This window comes from Erpetoichthys calabaricus, chromosome 10 (assembly GCF_900747795.2).
Source record: "Erpetoichthys calabaricus chromosome 10, fErpCal1.3, whole genome shotgun sequence".
In the NCBI taxonomy this organism is placed as follows: Eukaryota; Metazoa; Chordata; class Cladistia; order Polypteriformes; family Polypteridae; genus Erpetoichthys; species Erpetoichthys calabaricus.
In genome coordinates this window covers 50106804-50124333 of record NC_041403.2, presented here as the reverse complement: position 1 = coordinate 50124333, position 17530 = coordinate 50106804, and the positions used below count along the sequence as shown (strand labels likewise).

Below are 17530 nucleotides of genomic sequence, written 5' to 3'. Positions count from 1 at the left end.
TGATCTACCTGAACAGGGTCCCTGTTAAGCGACTGTCTCAGGCTTTGACCTACACTAAGTTGTCCAGCACTTCTGGTAGTACCTTAACCTTAAATGTAATATAACTTAAAATGTATCCACCCCGCTTAATCCAGTTTAGGGTTGTGAGTTAGCTTAGATCAGGTCTGGTTGGGGAGCATTCACTGTTACACCACATTGCCACACCCACCACATGACAAAACACCACAGAATCCTGGTTGGCAACCCCCCAGGCAGACACACGGTCTAGTACCATCCTCCAAAAATGACCATCTCTCTGCTGTAGCTAGGCAGATTGACTGATTATTGTCTGCTAGTAAGGACAGCTGCTCAGGTCCTCACCAATGAGGATCCTACAAGCTGGATCACCCTCAGGGAATCGTGTCACATGTCCTTGGTGACATAACTGACACTCCTTCAAAATACAGATAATGTTCCTCATTCGGTACTCCATGAGCTACCACTCGTTTGACACAAAGTCAAGCCAGCAGTATCCAAAGATTCTCTGAAGAGACAGTACCAAAGGAGTCCAGTCTTCATCTCTGGTCACTGGATAGCGTCCATGTCTCACAACCATACAGCAAAACAGTAAGCAACTTTTACACAGATATCGGGAGCACCAGACACCTCTATCCAGCAACCTCATGACCACCCATGATCTCCCAGTCCGTCTACTGTCTTCTTAGAAGAGTCACCAGAGACATGATTGTTGCTGCTGAGGTATGAAAACCTATTCGACGAGGTGACCAGAAGTTATTTCACTAGTAATTAGCATAAGACAGAAACCAATCCTTGGCAGAGCTCCAGGCCATCATGGAGTCCACTCAAAAACACATCCACTTTTACAAAGGTCTGGTTCAGAATCATTAAATATCCTAGTCTTTGAGGACACAGAATAAAAAACAGAGTACACTAGAGAGAAAACAGAGATGATGGCAACGCTACAAAGTGACTAAAAGCAGAATGCTGGAGATGTGTGAGAGGAGCAGGATGATTTTCTGTAGAACAAAATTAGTACTCACAACCATGTAGTATAAAACTTTCAAATCCCTCACAGTAAGTCTGAAATATGGAAAAAAAAGGTGAATGTTTTAACTGGTGGTGCAGAATACATGCAAGGTATATTGCTAAGTCATATTAGCTCATGTGAATCAAGCAGTCGCTTATTCTTACTTTTTGATTTCCTATTCCAAAACCCCCAACAAGTTCACAAAGGGGTGATTGGTTTTCTAAAACATCTTCAGACTAAATTGTTTTTAAGCACCTGAAATCACAAGACTGCATTTAGCTCTCTTATCACAAAACACAGCAAACCTCTGAAGAGTGCAAACAGGTGCGAATATTATTGTTAGACACAGCTGTGAAGAATGCTAATGCGGTATCATCCTCACCTTCGTCTGCTCGTCTTAATTAGGTGACGCGTCTCAAACTGAAGAGTCTAAATACAATCAGTTCATCTGAAATGTTTGAAAACAATGCCAAAATGTCACAATCAAAGATTGTAAAAAATATAAAAATAAGGATGTGAAGTTAACTACAAAAGCAAATTGCTGCCTCTGACATTCTATAGGACTAAGTGGCACTGAAGGGAGATTTGATTACCCTGAATGACTTGAGGGTTAGCTTGTATGTTACTGGTGTTTGCCAGAATGTTTCATTGCAACCTGAGTTTAGCTGGACTAAGAGTTGTCCATATCTGGTTATTAGTGGCCTGTCTCCTTGAAGTGGAACGAAATCCTAAGGAATGTTTACTGATGATGTTCTTTATTGATTTTGCCTTAATTGTTTAGGGCTTTTCCTATAGCATATCATTATTTGAAAATAAACGGTATTATGAGAGAGACTGCCAAAGGTGGGATGATGATCAGGATAGTAAAGGGCTAGAAAAACGTCTCACTGAAAATCTAAGGACAGAGAGTTTCACATCGGTATTCAGAAAACACACACCACGTCATTGTAGCTGGACGGAGTGCTGAAAGGGACTAACATGTGTCAATGTGAAGAATGACTTTAAAATAATGCAATAAATCAGCTGCGCAATTGTCTTCTTGAACTAAGATCCTCAATGGCTGACAATTTTCTTGATCGTAATCAAAATAACAACAACAACAACAACAACATTTATTTATATAGCACATTTTCATACAAAAAGTAGCTCAAAGTGCTTTACATAATGAAGAAAAGAAGAATAAAAGACAAATAAGAAATTAAAATAAGACAACCTTAGTTAACATAAAAAGGAGTAAGGTCCGATGGCCAGGGTGGACAGAAAAAAACAAAAAAAAACTCCAGAAGGCTGGAGAAAAAACTAAAATCTGTAGGGGTTCCAGGCCACGAGACCGCCCAGTCCCCTTTGGGCATTCTACCTAACCTAAAATAAAACAGAAGTGCTGATAGTTAGTCCTGGAGCCAAAGCTCAAATCGGTTTTGAACTTCTTGGCTCATTTGTGGACTTTGCAAACCTCAAATTCAGAATCATGGGGTTATTTTTGATAGCAATCTCTCTTTTGTGAAACAGATTAAGTCTGTGGTGAAGAGTTGCTCTTCCCAGCTTTGTCGTTTAGCCAAGTTTAAGCCCCTTTTTACCTCCTAGTGATCTTGAGAAAGTTACTCATGCTTTTATAGTTTCTCGGCTTGATTAATGTAACTCATTGTATTCTATTATCAGTAAATCCCTGATACGCAGGTTGCAGTTGGTTCAGAATGTTGATTCTTGTTTTTTGGTTGGGGCAAAAAAGTTTGTATCTCCAATTTTACACTGGCTGCCAGTTAGTTTTAGAACTGATTTTAAAATTTGCTGCTGGTTTTTAAATCACTACATGGGTATGCTACCACTTATTTATCTGAACTGTGTGCCATCCAGAGAGCTTAGATCTACCAGTGACTTGTCACATGTTGCCTCTTGTACAAAGAGCAAAACTAAGGGGGACAGGGCTTTTGCTGCTGCTGCACCTCATCTGTGGATGTCTTTACCTCATTACATTAAAGAGTCACCTTCATTTGAACTGTCTAAAATGAGATTGAAGACACATTTCTATTCTCTAGCTTTCCGTGACCTTCAGTGATACTGATAGTTTCCCTACTCTTAGTAATGTGTTTGTTTCAAGTTAGTGCTGGTTGTATTGTGTATTATTGTATTTTATTTTATTTATTTTATTTATGTTTGTTATATGTTTTATTGTAGAACACTTTGGCTACAACATTGCCGATGTTGATTTAAATGTCCTCTAAAATTAATAAATTGACATAGCAATTTACCATGGATGCTGTCCCTCTCCATTTTAAATTCTCACAAAGACAATATTCAACATTCATTGACAACTCTGTCAGGTAATTGAAGTAGCAAAATATCAGCGTTCCAATGTTCTGTGCACAAATTGAAAGTTTGGTGTCAGTTGCTTTCCATGTTTCATAGAATCCATTTGCAGTCTGTCCCACACCCTACATAGGTTTGTTCGGGTGCATTGTCATTTCCATTACAAATATAAACATCTTAATCCAGTTCACATATCTAGCTCATGGTAGTGCTAGTCCTTTTCTACCAAAAACTTTCTGAAGGCATTATTACAGCTTGAAAACCATTCTAACACATTCCAATAACTTAGCTATCACGACTACAGTGGAGTGATATTTCTCTGCATTTGGAGTTTCTTTCTTCAACCATTCAGAAAATTCACAATTTGTACTGCAGTTTTCATTACATAATTAAGTTAGGGAGTTTGAAACCATTGCACAAAGGTTCTTCTCATGTATGATTCATTGGAATTTCACAATAGGGCATTTAGTCAGATCCTCAGTTACTTTGAACAATTCTCTCTGTATTCAATTCATGACCAGAGTAGCATCAGTAGCGGATGCAGATATTTTACTTATAATTACTCCTTGCTCTTTAAAATGTTTTACAAAGCCATGTAAAAATTTTATGGCAGAGCTTTTCTCATATACTGTACAAACATGGTTACAGAACCTTGCAATAACTGCCAAATGTGGCACATTTTTAACATTTACACTTTCATTGAGAGCAATACTGACAGTAAATCCTGCCTTTTAGTGCTCTCTGACATTGACTGCTATTTCACTGATAACACCATTCAGCAGTTCTCACAGATAATAGCATCTCTTTAATCCCTGCAGAAGTTGTTTGTTTGTTTGTTAAACCACCAAACATTTTATCTAACACAGAGAAGCCTTCCTGAAATTCTGCATCAGTAATAGGCTTCCCATATTTGCACTGGGACAAGTGACTTTGTAATGAAAATACAACTCACTGCACCATTGAAATCATGGCTCCTGGTTTTCTAGTAAGTACATTGGTGTGGTTTTGTCAGACTTTAACATTCAGGACTAATTGCTCTCAATTCATGCTCATATGACCTATAGAAAAAAATTGATGACAGCTTTTTCTTGCCTCCAGGAGGTTTATTCTTCCTTTTTGTATTAGTCATGTTTCTATGGGAACAGTAACTAGGAGACACCAGAAGATAGAGGGGTCTCCTTGCCCTGTGAAAGCCAATTTCTAGATATGGTGCACTTCACACATGGTTGCGTCTATGAAACGGAAACCAGACTTTCTTCTGGAGAATGAGTTTCAAAAGGTGAGCATGGGCCCTTCCATCACTAACATTTGGCATAACAGAAGACAATCATATTGTGTCATGTGTTTTAACATATGGGGAGAAGCCCTTTTATTTTTTTCCTTTCCCTTAATTCACAGATAAAAGTCCATATAACCATTTTTAAACCCAATCAGTCCCAAGGCCTATCCCAGCATAATTGGGAATAAAATAGATAGATAGATAGATAGATAGATAGATAGATAGATAGATAGATAGATAGATAGATAGATAGATAGATAGATAGATAGATAGATAGATAGATAGATAGATAGATAGATAGATAGATAGATAGGTATTGTGATTCAACAACACAGAAATAGCAAAATATGGGGTAGGCCACAAAATTAAGAAAAGCCAGACTAGTATTCCACTAGGTCTGGGCCCAAAGGCAAGCCTCACCCCAGGCAGCCTAGACCCCAACTCAAAAAGAAGTGCTTTCTGGCTTGTACACACTCATAATGGGGCTCAGGATTTTAAAAGTTCAGAAACCTAAAAAATACTAAACAAAAAAAAAGCCCTGTTGCAGCAGAAGATAACTGTAGACCTCTGTTCTTTAGAGCTAAAACAACACAAGATTCCTTTATATTTCAATCATTTATTACATAAACATAAGGAAAAAAATCAGACAAAGTAAATAATCAAAAAGAATTTATTGGACCAAAGTAAATGGAAAATCCAAACAATACTTAAAGAATCAACCCAAATTCAACAAAACTTAATGACACTCTGAAGGACCACTCTACCCTTTGGCAGAATATCCATATTACTAACCGAGAATGCTAAACCGGATGATGGACGCAGGCACATCCGGCAATGGGCCGTAGCTGCAAAAAGACGTACTGCGCAGGCGCAAAAAGAGTCCGCGAGAGTCGGCTGAGGAGCCGAGAAAGGCGGATGAGGGGCCGCGAGAGGCGGATGAGGGGCCGCGAGAGGCGGACAAGACCACAGAAAAAAGGAGTGAGCACAGGAAAAATGGAGAAATGAGGAAACGCAGGCAAAGCACGAAACACATTGCACACGAAACTAGACCCAAAAAAAAAAAAAAGAAGCTCGCGCACAACAGCAAGGCTCCCCCCCCCCCCCTACAGGCACCGGACGGGACACACACCAAGAGGGGGATTCAACAAGCCCATGGAACACAAAAAAAAGAACACAAAACCACCCCACAGACCCTACAAGCAAGGGACGGGACACACACAAACAGGGGGATTCAACAAGACACAGGAACACAAAAAGAAAGAAGACGCTCGCGCGACAACAATCCTCAACCCCCCCCCCACACACACACACACACACACATCCATAAGAAGTGACACCCAAAGCCACATATTCTAAAGTGAACATCAACACCTTCACACTAGACAGCATAGGTGTCAGCATTGGTGGATCTCCTTACAATAAAGCACTATTAACCGTTCAACTGCAGAAAAGGAAACATATTAACAATGACTGCGATCCTCCTTATTACTTATCCATATTTCGCATGCTGAGAAAGAAACAAGTCATGAATACACGGTCACGGGTACAAAACGAAAAGGAAAGGATAACAGGAACAAACACACGAACACGAAAGAAACAACAAAATAGATGGCTATGCAGCATAGGTGGATCTCATTACAATAAGGCACTATTAACCGTTCAACCGCAGAAAAGGCTCCATATTAACAGTGAGTGCAATACTCCTTATTACTTATCCATATTTCTAAAAGAAAAAATGACTCGACTCCAAAAACGCAAAGCTCAACTAAAGCTTCTAACTAACGATGTACCTAAAAGTAAAAACTTTATGAACTGCATTAGATCCTACAATACTTCATTTAATATGCACAAATCTACATCCTAGATCCACATGACGCAAACTATCAATCAAAGTGCTGCATCGCAACAGGCACGGATTCAAAACGAAACACCTCCCGTCTCAGACATACGTTAATGGCAGCGAAGGCTGCAACGGGCTTCTCACACAGCACAGGCAAATCGATTACAGCTCCAAAACAACACGTCCCAAATACTACACATGCAACAACGCGCCTCTCAAACGGCACAAGCAAAACATACACCAGGAAAATTCATTCGGATTAATGAATGTCATTTGCAATCATTGTCATTCAGTTCACTTCCCTGAAGAAACAACTGGCAATACAAGTTATACATTTACACGTTGTTGTCAAAAGGGTCAAATTAGACTGCCTTCTTTACATTCATATACTGAATATCTACAGAAGATTCTAACTGACGATGTACCTGAAAGTGAAATCTTTATCAACTACATTAGATCCTACAAATCGGAATCCACTATGAACATTAACAGTGGCACTGCACGTGACATCCGTCTTGAAAAAATGTTTATTGATGAATGTTCAATGGCATGAACAAACGTTTATGAATAATAATATTCGATTTGGAGGAAAGGTACTTTTATGAGGAGGAGATTTTAGACAGTGATTAGCTATTCTTCCAGATACCATGCACTCAGCTATTGTTCAGTGCACCTTAAAATACGCAGACAATTGGCATTGCTTTCAAAAGATACAGTTAGTAAAAAAGATACGATGTCCAGAACCAGATCATAACAATTGCTTATTACAACTGAGAGATGGTACACTCACCAATACAGATGGACTTCAGCCACATATTATTACAATTCCTCAAGCCTTTATCTGCGACGACTTAGTTACAGAGAGATTTGGAACAGCAATCTCATTAGACCAAATGCCCCTTTTAACACAACGCACTATATTATGTCCAAAAAATATTAATGTGGAAAACATAAATACCCAAGTCATTCCATTACTTCCTGGAAAGACACAACTCTTTCTAAGATCTGACAAACTTGACTCTGATCACAACAATAACCATCTTAAATGACCTTACAAGTTCTGAGCTGGAATTACCTTTTACACTTAAACGGCGTGTACAAAGAAATTTTCAAATAAACCTTTACACTGTGCCACACACTTTATTGTTTGCTTTCTATTTGCATCATCTACACCGTCACACTATTCTATATCTCATTCATACATCACGCTCTTTGTCATTCCCAACACCAGGGGTTGGCGAGCGAAGCGAGCAGGGGGCGGAGCCCACTAGTATACAGTATGTTCTGTTTCAGTAGAGAGGATTTTAATTGAAGGATCGGAAGATATAAGATGGTTAAAAAAAGTATGCGCTGGGGATGAAAGTAAAAAGTCAATATGATCTTCTAAAAAGCTAGAAACATATACAATAATCAGAACTGTGGGGTGAAAAAAAGTTGGAAAATTGAGATCAAAAGGCACAGAGAGGTGCGTGTAAAGTGTTTTGTTTAAACAAAGATGGATGCCAAACGGCACATATTATGAAGCAATGGCTGACACAAATATCTCGATATGGCGCTGTCTGTCAACATTCAAAATGGTGTTACAAAGTGAAGATATAAACCTACAACTTCTGCAGGAAATGTGACCCAGATTAGCCCTCAAAAAGTCAGAGAAACTCACTAGAAAAATACAAATAAATTCATAAAATTCACCAATCACAAGAATAGAGGCTGAGGGCAGTCCCTCATGTTGGCCCTGCCCCTTTGGGCTCCACCCACGGAACACAAAGGATATAGTTAGAGACATACATGAATTAAAAACACATACAAGTATACAGAATATATAATATAAATTTTTCAAAAACACAATTTATAACAGAAAACGCTAAGTTGCAATTTAAAGACAACACAAACATCCTTCAATAAGAAAATGCATTTAAGCCACAGTTAAGATTCTTGCTAAACCATAACAGTAAAGAGCAGACATGGATAACACTTCACTCTGTGCCAAGGCTTACCTACACATAGTCTGTATTTCTGGCATGATATTCTGCAATGCTTTAGCCTGCCATCTTTATTGACTTCACAGTTTATTCCTCTTTGTTTGCTCAACCAATTCCCTTAGTCTTGAGGCTGCCCTACTCACATCTTCAAATTCTCAATAATTTCACAATAGTAGCTTACACCTTGCCATGCTGGCACAAGTGCTTTGTCTCCATCCATGTCCTACTGCTCAAGGAAAGAACACAGATGGGGATTTTAACTCGGGGCTTTAAAGGCCAGCGCAGGCCAATATTGTGAATCCCTGCTGGTCTGACAAAACAACAGAGTCACACTGCTCGAATGCCAGTGAGTCATAACAATTGTTTGCTACCTTTGTGAAGTACAGCATACCCTGTGAGTGGCACCAGACAGCTGTGAATCATTTTTTCTGGTTAGTCAAGCAAGCAGCAGTGGTATTTCATCAGCTCTTATACACCATATTGTTTTTGGTTCAAGCAAATGCCATGTTTCAATTTTCTGTGATTGATTTGTCTTTTGCAGTTCTTCCACGTAATGCAAATTGAAGGAACTTTTATACTTTGTAAATGAATTATTCATAAAAAAGAGAGACACAGTAATGTTCTGTAGTCTGAAACCTTGGGTATAGTACATGCAGAGTAAATAAAGCATTTCATTATTCAGATTCCAGAATTTTCAATTTGCTATAAAAGACTGATTGTGCCTATTGTGTTCCTAATGCTGCCATAAGTAGTGACTAATGAAAGTTGTCATCTTTAGGGAACACGCAGAATTTGAAAAACAGTGTTTTATTTATTTATTAAGTTATTGTCAAATGTTCCCAGGAGACACACAAGTACAAATGTAACTATTCTATGTACATATGGCAATAAACCTGATTTGACTTGGAAATTGTGGTGCTTAAATTCAAAATATGTTCTTCAGTTCCAGTTTTGGTTTTCAGTATGCTCACAGTTACTCTTGGTACAAATGTCTAAAGCAGAGATGTATCTTAATGTGTTGCAGTGAAAGTGAAAGCAATTCACAGTACATAAAGGGAGAGTTTGCACAGTTTCTGGATGACTTTGCTTCGTGTTCTTGATTGTATAAAAATTGCATAAATCCACAGTTGTCAAGCTTTATTTCATTTGTGACTAGGAACTTGAGCAAAAACCTTGTCTTTTATGTTGTTTTTGTAGAAATAAAATCAACAAAATACGCACTTACATCCAATAAGTATTTTTCATTTACTTTCTACATGCCACAAATGCAAAATGCAAATGATCTGTTTTTTGTCTTACTTCAACTTGAAATTTGAAATGATCTTCGTTTTGTTTTATTTCACTTATAAATACTGCTAAAAGCTTTCAACGAAATTTTGGCTGTAATTAAATGCTGAAAAATATGTTAGCTTGAACTGAAATAGTAGCAAACAGTGCTCCCTATAATGCGTGTGCACATGAAGAGACCCCCTGGTTCATTTTTTTGGATGTCTTAACGTTATCTTGAGTCGTGTTGAAGACTTATTTACCACTTTGGCTCGTTAAACAAAAATTGGAAATGTATGAATATTCACTGCTGTTTCTGCAAGGATTTGATGTTGAGGTATCTTTTAATACTGTCATTTACTGGTTGTACTATATGATAATATGCTGTTTATTTTGTGCGATTTTTTTTTTAATGAGATTATTTGGCAGACATCATCACTGATGTCTATAGTCTAATACATTTTGATACACATTGGCTCTTTCTCCTTCTCCCTCATGTGAGGTTTACTAAAAATCCTCTCCTTTCTTGGCTGCCCTTCAATCCCAAAGGCACAGCTCCAATATTCCATGGCTCCTCCCATGCAGTTCAATGATCTTTTTTCTGCCACATGCGCTACATGCGCATTCACCCCACCAGCTCCACTTTACACCACTCTCTCAATGTTAGAGGCAACACCATCTGCGCTCACTTTCTCCAAATCTGTGGCCTGATCCAATCCTTGATCCTTCCCAAATTTGCTGAAAGTCACCTACCCAAGCCAATGAATTTAAGCAGAGGAGCAGGTCCCTTAAGTACTGCTTATTAAGATCTTGATCATTTCTCTCTCTTCACTCTCACTCATACGCACACACACTCACACACACAAACACACGCACACACCCTAAGTACATCTTCACAAGGTGGCTTTGACTCTTCTGGCAGTGTCTTTTTCACAGATCTGCATGGCCTCACCAGAATTTTCAAGCCAAAGGTGCCAAAAACATTAAACCTAAACTCAAAGTGGAAAAATGCACTTACTGTACATGTTCTGTATCCTTAGTCTTATCAAAGGCTAGTGTTTTGTGAATTTGATTAAATCCAGAAACTCATAGATTCAGAATATTGTAATACCTACTTAAGTAGCGTTGACGTGATGACATCATTTGCAGCCATCACAGTGCGCCAACTCTAGCCATTGTTAATGTAAACAAAGACACAAAAAGGTTTGGCCATATTCCAAAATCAAAAACAAACTTTCAAAATGGTAGTAATATTCACAGACTGACATCTTTTTAGCTATTGTTTCCAATAAAATTTGTGGTTAATTCATATTTGAATATATTAATCTGGAAAAAATAATTAGCTTGTCTTCTAGTGACTATTCTTATAAGTTTAACATTCTGTGTAGTTTGATAACAAAATAAAATGTACACATATTTTTTGATATAAATAATGGTTATTAATACAATGTAAAAATGCCTGATCTTTTTATAGTACCTCTGTACTTACACTGATATTACTCAGTAGTTGCTTGTCTTACTCCAGTGTATTGATTGGAAGTACAGTACAATAAAGTACATAATTAGGTATGGCATCAGACTGAGATTGAGAAACGCGTCATCACTGTGCCTACACAGGGATGGGAGTTTTATACTGTAGCAAGTATGCCATAATAGTGCCTGCTTACACTGTGGTTAGGTAAGTAATTACCCGGTATAAAACGCTTTAATGACACAGAGGAGAGGGGCTGTTATTATTATAATGTTACTGTAAGAAAATGACTGACAGATGACATCGAAACCCTGTCCCATGTATGACATTACCTTAAATAAATTAAAACAACATCCTATATTTTATGGTCATTATTTCAGCATGATATGTGGGTTAAAGATGTCCTAGAGATACACCATTTTATCCTATATGTGATCTTTCCACATTTTTCAAAATGAATTTTTATTTTGCCTCTGATTTGTAACATTTGTAAATTCTAATTATTCATTTTATTTAGTTTTAAAGTGAGATTACCTTTTGGATTTAATCTAATGTAGTTTGCTGTCAATTGATTTGCAGGGCTGGCAGTCTGAAGACCAAATAACAGTCTATGGGGATGACAGCATAGAAGGTATGTTTAAAGGTTTAAAAAATGCCAAAGTTTTTGAAAGATTTTTCTAAACAAATGAAAAACAAATATTCTAGTAATTTAAACCAGTATGTCCTTTGTTAATTTAACAAGTCAGGCACAATACTTTATATCTAGAATTTATTTCTTAATAAATATTCTTATCTGAATTACTTTTGACACAATCATTTGATTGTGATTAAGGTGGGGTGCCATACTTAGCTGCACCTTCAAAAGTTCTTTATGAAAACTGGTTATTAAATAATTTTTACAGGCCAGAGAGTAAAATTTTATATTTATTATTAAAGTCTTCTAGGTTGTGAGGACTATTCTAAACATGTCCCATTAGCAGGAAATACAAATCATCCCTAGGATGGCATGGTGTCACAATAATTAGCGCTGCTACCTCACAGTTCAAAGTCATTGTCTCTGTAGGGTTTGTAAATTCTCTTCAAGTCCGTAAGGGTTTTACTTGTAGTATTCCAATTTCTCTCCAACATTCCTCAAAATATGTTGTTTAGGTTAATTGGTAAGAGAAAATTAGCCCAGTGTGAGAAGACCTTGCACTTGATACTGCCAGAATAGGCCCCAGGACCCCATGACCTTGAATTTGCTTAGGCAGGTTTGAGAAAGTTGTGTTGTTATTTATTACGTGACCAACCTTCCTTATGTGTTTTATGTTTCAGAGGAACTGAAGAAATCCAAGATAATCTTTGTAATTGGTAAGTTTATTTTTGTTAAATATTGTATATTTCACACAAAGAATCATAGATCCTGTGCATGGAATAAGTTACCAAGTCATGACTCTTTGGAAATTTTCAAATCTTAATTTGATATTTTGAAATAGATGAATTAGGATTAGAGGCAGCACAGTGGCGCAGTGGGTAGCGCTGCTGCCTCGCAGTTGGGAGACCTGGGGACCTGGGTTCACTTCCCGGGTCCTCCCTGCGTGGAGTTTGCATGTTCTCCCCGTGTCTGCATGGGTTTCCTCCGGGCGCTCCGGTTTCCTCCCACAGTCCAAAGTCATGCAGGTTAGGTGAACTGGCGATTCTAAATTGGCCCTAGTGTGTGGGTGTGTCGGTGTGTTTGTGTGTGTCCTGCGGTGGGTTGGCACCCTGCTCAGGATTGGTTCCTGCTTCCTGCCTTGTGCCCTGTGTTGGTTGGGATTGGCTCCAGCAGACCCCCATGACCCTGTGTTCGGATTCAGCGGGTTGGAAAATGGATGGATGGGTGAACTGGGATTAACAATTTACAGTGGATTCAGAAAGTATTCAGACCCCTTCACCGTATGCACACTTTATTGTATTGTAGATTTTAAATGTGTAAATTTGCCATTTTTGCCCTTCAGTCTATGCTCAATAATCCACAATGGCAAAGTGAAAATATGTTTTCAGAAAGGTTTGCAAATTTATTAAAAATCTCTTACACTGAGCCAATTTAAAATCATTAATTAACCCCAATTATTCATAACAGCTGTATATTCTTTCCATATGAAAACAAACTTTTGCTGTTTAACTGTGATTGCCTGGATGTGTATAAAATTGCAATAATTGGTCAAATACAAGAAATACTTAGACCTCAACAGTGTGTTGCTTCTGAGAACCTGAGAGCTTCACGCCTTGGTGGTGTCACTCTCTGTGTTAGTCAAATGCACTTCATCAGGTGATATGTTGGCCTCAACAGCCCTGGGTAACACATCAGAGATGTTCTTTGTGAGAAAATACTGGTAGTTGCAGAAAGTGAGGTAATAGTACAATCACATATATATCAAAGTTTTATAAGCAATTATAAAACACTAAGTTAAAGAATCTTAAGTTAAGGCCTATCCCAAAACAAAGGCTATTAAGAGCAAAATTCTACAAACTGAAAAAGTTGGTAATGGTTCAATTTGAAGTGGTGCCCTCTACTTCATGCCACTCATGGACATCCTTAGGGGTGGCAAGAGGGGCACATGCCCTCCAAGGAAAGCCAAAGGATTTTTTTTTTCAATATTACTGTCTTTGCATTAAAGGATCTGAAAAAGAATTACTATGGCAAAACCAATAATTATATTACACTTTCAACATTTTCTTTGCAACGACTTTAGATGCTTAACTCCACATCAATCCTTCAGTATTTGTAATCTCCAGAAATTACTTTGTTTTATCTGCATCGAAAGATCACTATCCACATCGAACCCCTCACATTCTGAATTTTCATCTAAAAAAAAGTCTAAAAAGAACTTGCACACCAGTGAACCCTTAAACATGCTCGCCTATCCAGACAAAATCAACAATGTGCTGCGGGCAGTCTGGTCATAAGGCTCATTTTGCTGCTGTCGCCTTTTATTAGTGTTGTGCTTTTTAGTTTTCAATATCAATTTTCCCTCATTGTTCAATTAAAAATGTTTACAAAGAAAATGGACAAGAAGAGTAACTGGACTTCCAACATGCACTCCTATCGCCACCCAAACGCAATACAGTTTTTCAGACATAAAGTAGCTGTTCTTTTAAAATTAAATGTTTGTTTATATCACAGTATACAGTATTCTATTCAGAAGGAAATGTAATTGGTTTCCAAACGTTTTTTTACACTGCAACTAAACATACACACTATGAAGTGTTAAACAAGTAAGTAATCAGTGGGTTCAACAACAATAACAACATTTATTTATATAGCACATTTTCATACAAATGTGTAGCTCAAAGTGCTTTACAAGATGAATTTATAAAAAAACAAAAATTAGATTAGGCATTACTAAGTGACAAAGAATAAAGTAAGGTCTGAGGCTGGAATTACAGAAAAAAAACACCAGAGGGCTGGAGAAGAAAAAAAAACAAAATCTGCAGGGGGTCCAATGCCACAAGTCCACCCAGCCCCCACTTCACATGAAAGAATTACATGATGATGGTCATGGGGACCTCTGGCCTTCAGCCCATCAATGTAGATTGCCACCGCAGAAAAACTGGAAAAGGAACAGCAGAGAAAGTAGGGGTTAGTACGGAGTGCGGAGCCATGAAAAAAATGATAATTCAATGCAAATATAGTTTATCAGGGGTACACTAAACTGTATCTATGAGAAAAAAATATTAAAATAATGGGTTTTTAGCATTTTTTTAAAGTACTCCACCGTATTAGCCTGGCAAATTTCTACCAGTAAGCTATTCCAGATTTTAGGTGCATAAAGCAGAAGGCCACCTCACCATCTCTTTTAAGTTTGCCTCCTGGAATTATAAGCAGACCCTCAATTGAAGATCTAAGGTTACGATTTGGAGTATAAGGTGACAGGCATCCCAAAATATAGGATGGAGTGAGATTATTTAAGGCTATGTAAACCATAAACAGTATTTTAAAGTCAATTCTGAATGACTCAGGTAACCAGTGTAGTGACATCAGAACTAGGGTGATGTGCTCAGATTTTCTTTTCCTAGTTAATATTCTAGTAGCTGCATTCTGCACTCATTGCAATTGATTGATGTCTTTTTTGGGTAGTCCTGAGAGGAGTGCGTTACAGTAATCTAGTCGACTAAAAACAAAAGTATGAACTAATTTTTCAGCATTTTGCAAAGTTATAAGGGATCTTAAGTGAAAAAATGCTGTCCTGGTAATCTGATTAATATGTGATTTAAAATTTAGGTTAGAGTCAATAATTACCCCTAAATTCTTTACCTCCATTTTGATGTTTTGGCTTGCAGTTTTTCTTCATATTCAACAAGCCCAGAGGCGGCTCTACCATTTAGACCAACAACGTGGTCGTTTTGGACAGCACAGTTTAAGGAGTGATATTTTCTTCTGCAGTACAAACACTGACTTACGAACAGTCAGACTCAATACAACTGTCTGATTATATTGTTATATATTATTTTTTGTATACTATCATAATGTCCAATGACCTACATGTGGTCTTCCAAAATTCAAACTTTTGCACCGTACTCAGCTACTGTGTGTTCCTTTATTTTCTTCAGGTGCAGGTTTGTAGATTTAATTTTGTTTTCATAGGCATTGACTTGTCATACATGGGGATATGGGGTTTACAAAATAATTAATAATCTAACAATAACATGAAAAACAACAGTAATGGTAATAATAATCCTCAAACTGGTGTAGCATAGAAGACACAGGCATGGCAAAATAAAATTCAATAATCAAAAAGGCAACAGAATTGTCACTCTTGAAAAAGTTTCTAAAGGCTGATTTAAAGAATAATCATCTTTCAAATGGCTTTGTATTAAAACTTAGTAAATATGATCCTCCATTGCTCAGCATCAACTATGGGATTTGCTCTTGGCACACTGCAAAGGTTCTCTATAGTCCACCTGTCACTGGAAAAACTCCATTGTTGTGCATTGACCAGATAGTTGTATTTTATTATTTGCTTACATGAGGATACAGTAAATAGGAATTATGGGTATATTTTTAAACATTTTCATTATATTTCACTTTCTTTGAAGTTTTGTGATTATTTTAAATTTGTCAGTTTGTTTCATTAATATAAATGAAATATTACGGCGCTGCCATGTTAAGATTCTAACTAGACTGTCACCATCATCGTAAGGTACATGTTTAGCTGGCAGTTTAAATAAAGACCTACAGCAGGGAAACCCCAACTCTGGTCCTGTAGCACCGCAGTGGCTGCAGGTTTTTGTTCTAACCCTTTCCTTAAATAGTAACCTGTTTTTGTTGCTAATTAACTTCTTTTGAATTCATTTTAATTGACTTGCTCTTGAAGACTCAGACCCCTTAATTGTTTCTTTTTCCTTAATTATCAGCCAAACAATAATGAGATATAAAATCAAACTCTGTCCATCATACAATATCTGAAAATAAAACATTTTAATAGTGCTCTTAGAAAAGAGAAAATCAACAATTTCAGAATTGTTCATGTCTGCTATTGCACAATGAGAGCAGCAACAAGCCATGGAATTAAAGAACGGGTTTAATTAACAACAAGAATCGGCGTCTAATTGAGCAATTGGTTGGAGTGAAATTGGTTTGAGGCCCTGACTTAGTTGGTCTTCTGCTGGCTCACTCACTTCACATTTCATTTCTGTTTGGGTGCCATTTAAGGAAAGAAATGATGCAATTCAGAGGACAAATGAAGAAATTCAGGTGAACAAATCTTAAAAAAACAACTCCATAAAAATTAAAGGAAAAGGAGTTAATTAGCAGCAAAAACTGGTCACCAATTAAGAAAAGGGTTAGAATGAAAACCTGCAGCCACTGCGGCCCTCCGGGATCGGAGTTGGAGACCGCTGACCTACAAGAAAGATTTATCCAATTAAAGTGGTAGTTTGATTATGTGAAACAAACATGTTTACTTGTTTAGGGAAAGGTTAAATACAAAAATAAATGAATACACGAAGTCAGCTGCCCAATTATTAAATGTTTTCCTAAATGACAACCCTCAAGTGTGTATATTTGTGAGACAGTTTTAAAAGCAGACATTGATATAAGAAATGAAACATCTCTCTTTACATCCTTAAACTGTAAATTCAGTGTTTTCTATTTAAATCCTCCATATTTTGCTTTCCCTTTCTTGTATCTCCAGGTTTCTAACTACAGGTCTGGAAGTGTTGATTCCACTCAAAGCAAAGGGTTTGGCAGGGCACCATTTACAGCTTCACCTAAGGCAACAAAAATGCCGGGGCTGGCCCTGGACAAGCCATTTGTATTGCTATAACATTACATGGAATGGCTTGCAGAGTAGAAAAGTCATGTATCACAGTGACAAGAGTGAAACTTGACTAAGGA

General features: G+C 37.5%; 1 protein-coding gene across 1 annotated transcript in view; it reads left to right on the top strand.

The window, feature by feature from the left end:
• Positions 1 to 17530, top strand: part of ak5 (adenylate kinase 5) — a 480651-nt gene that overhangs the window by 362033 nt on the left and 101088 nt on the right. Inside the window, 2 exon segments of the mRNA XM_028811187.2 lie at positions 11752 to 11803; positions 12487 to 12522. Coding sequence (XP_028667020.2) covers positions 11752 to 11803; positions 12487 to 12522 — 88 coding nt within the window.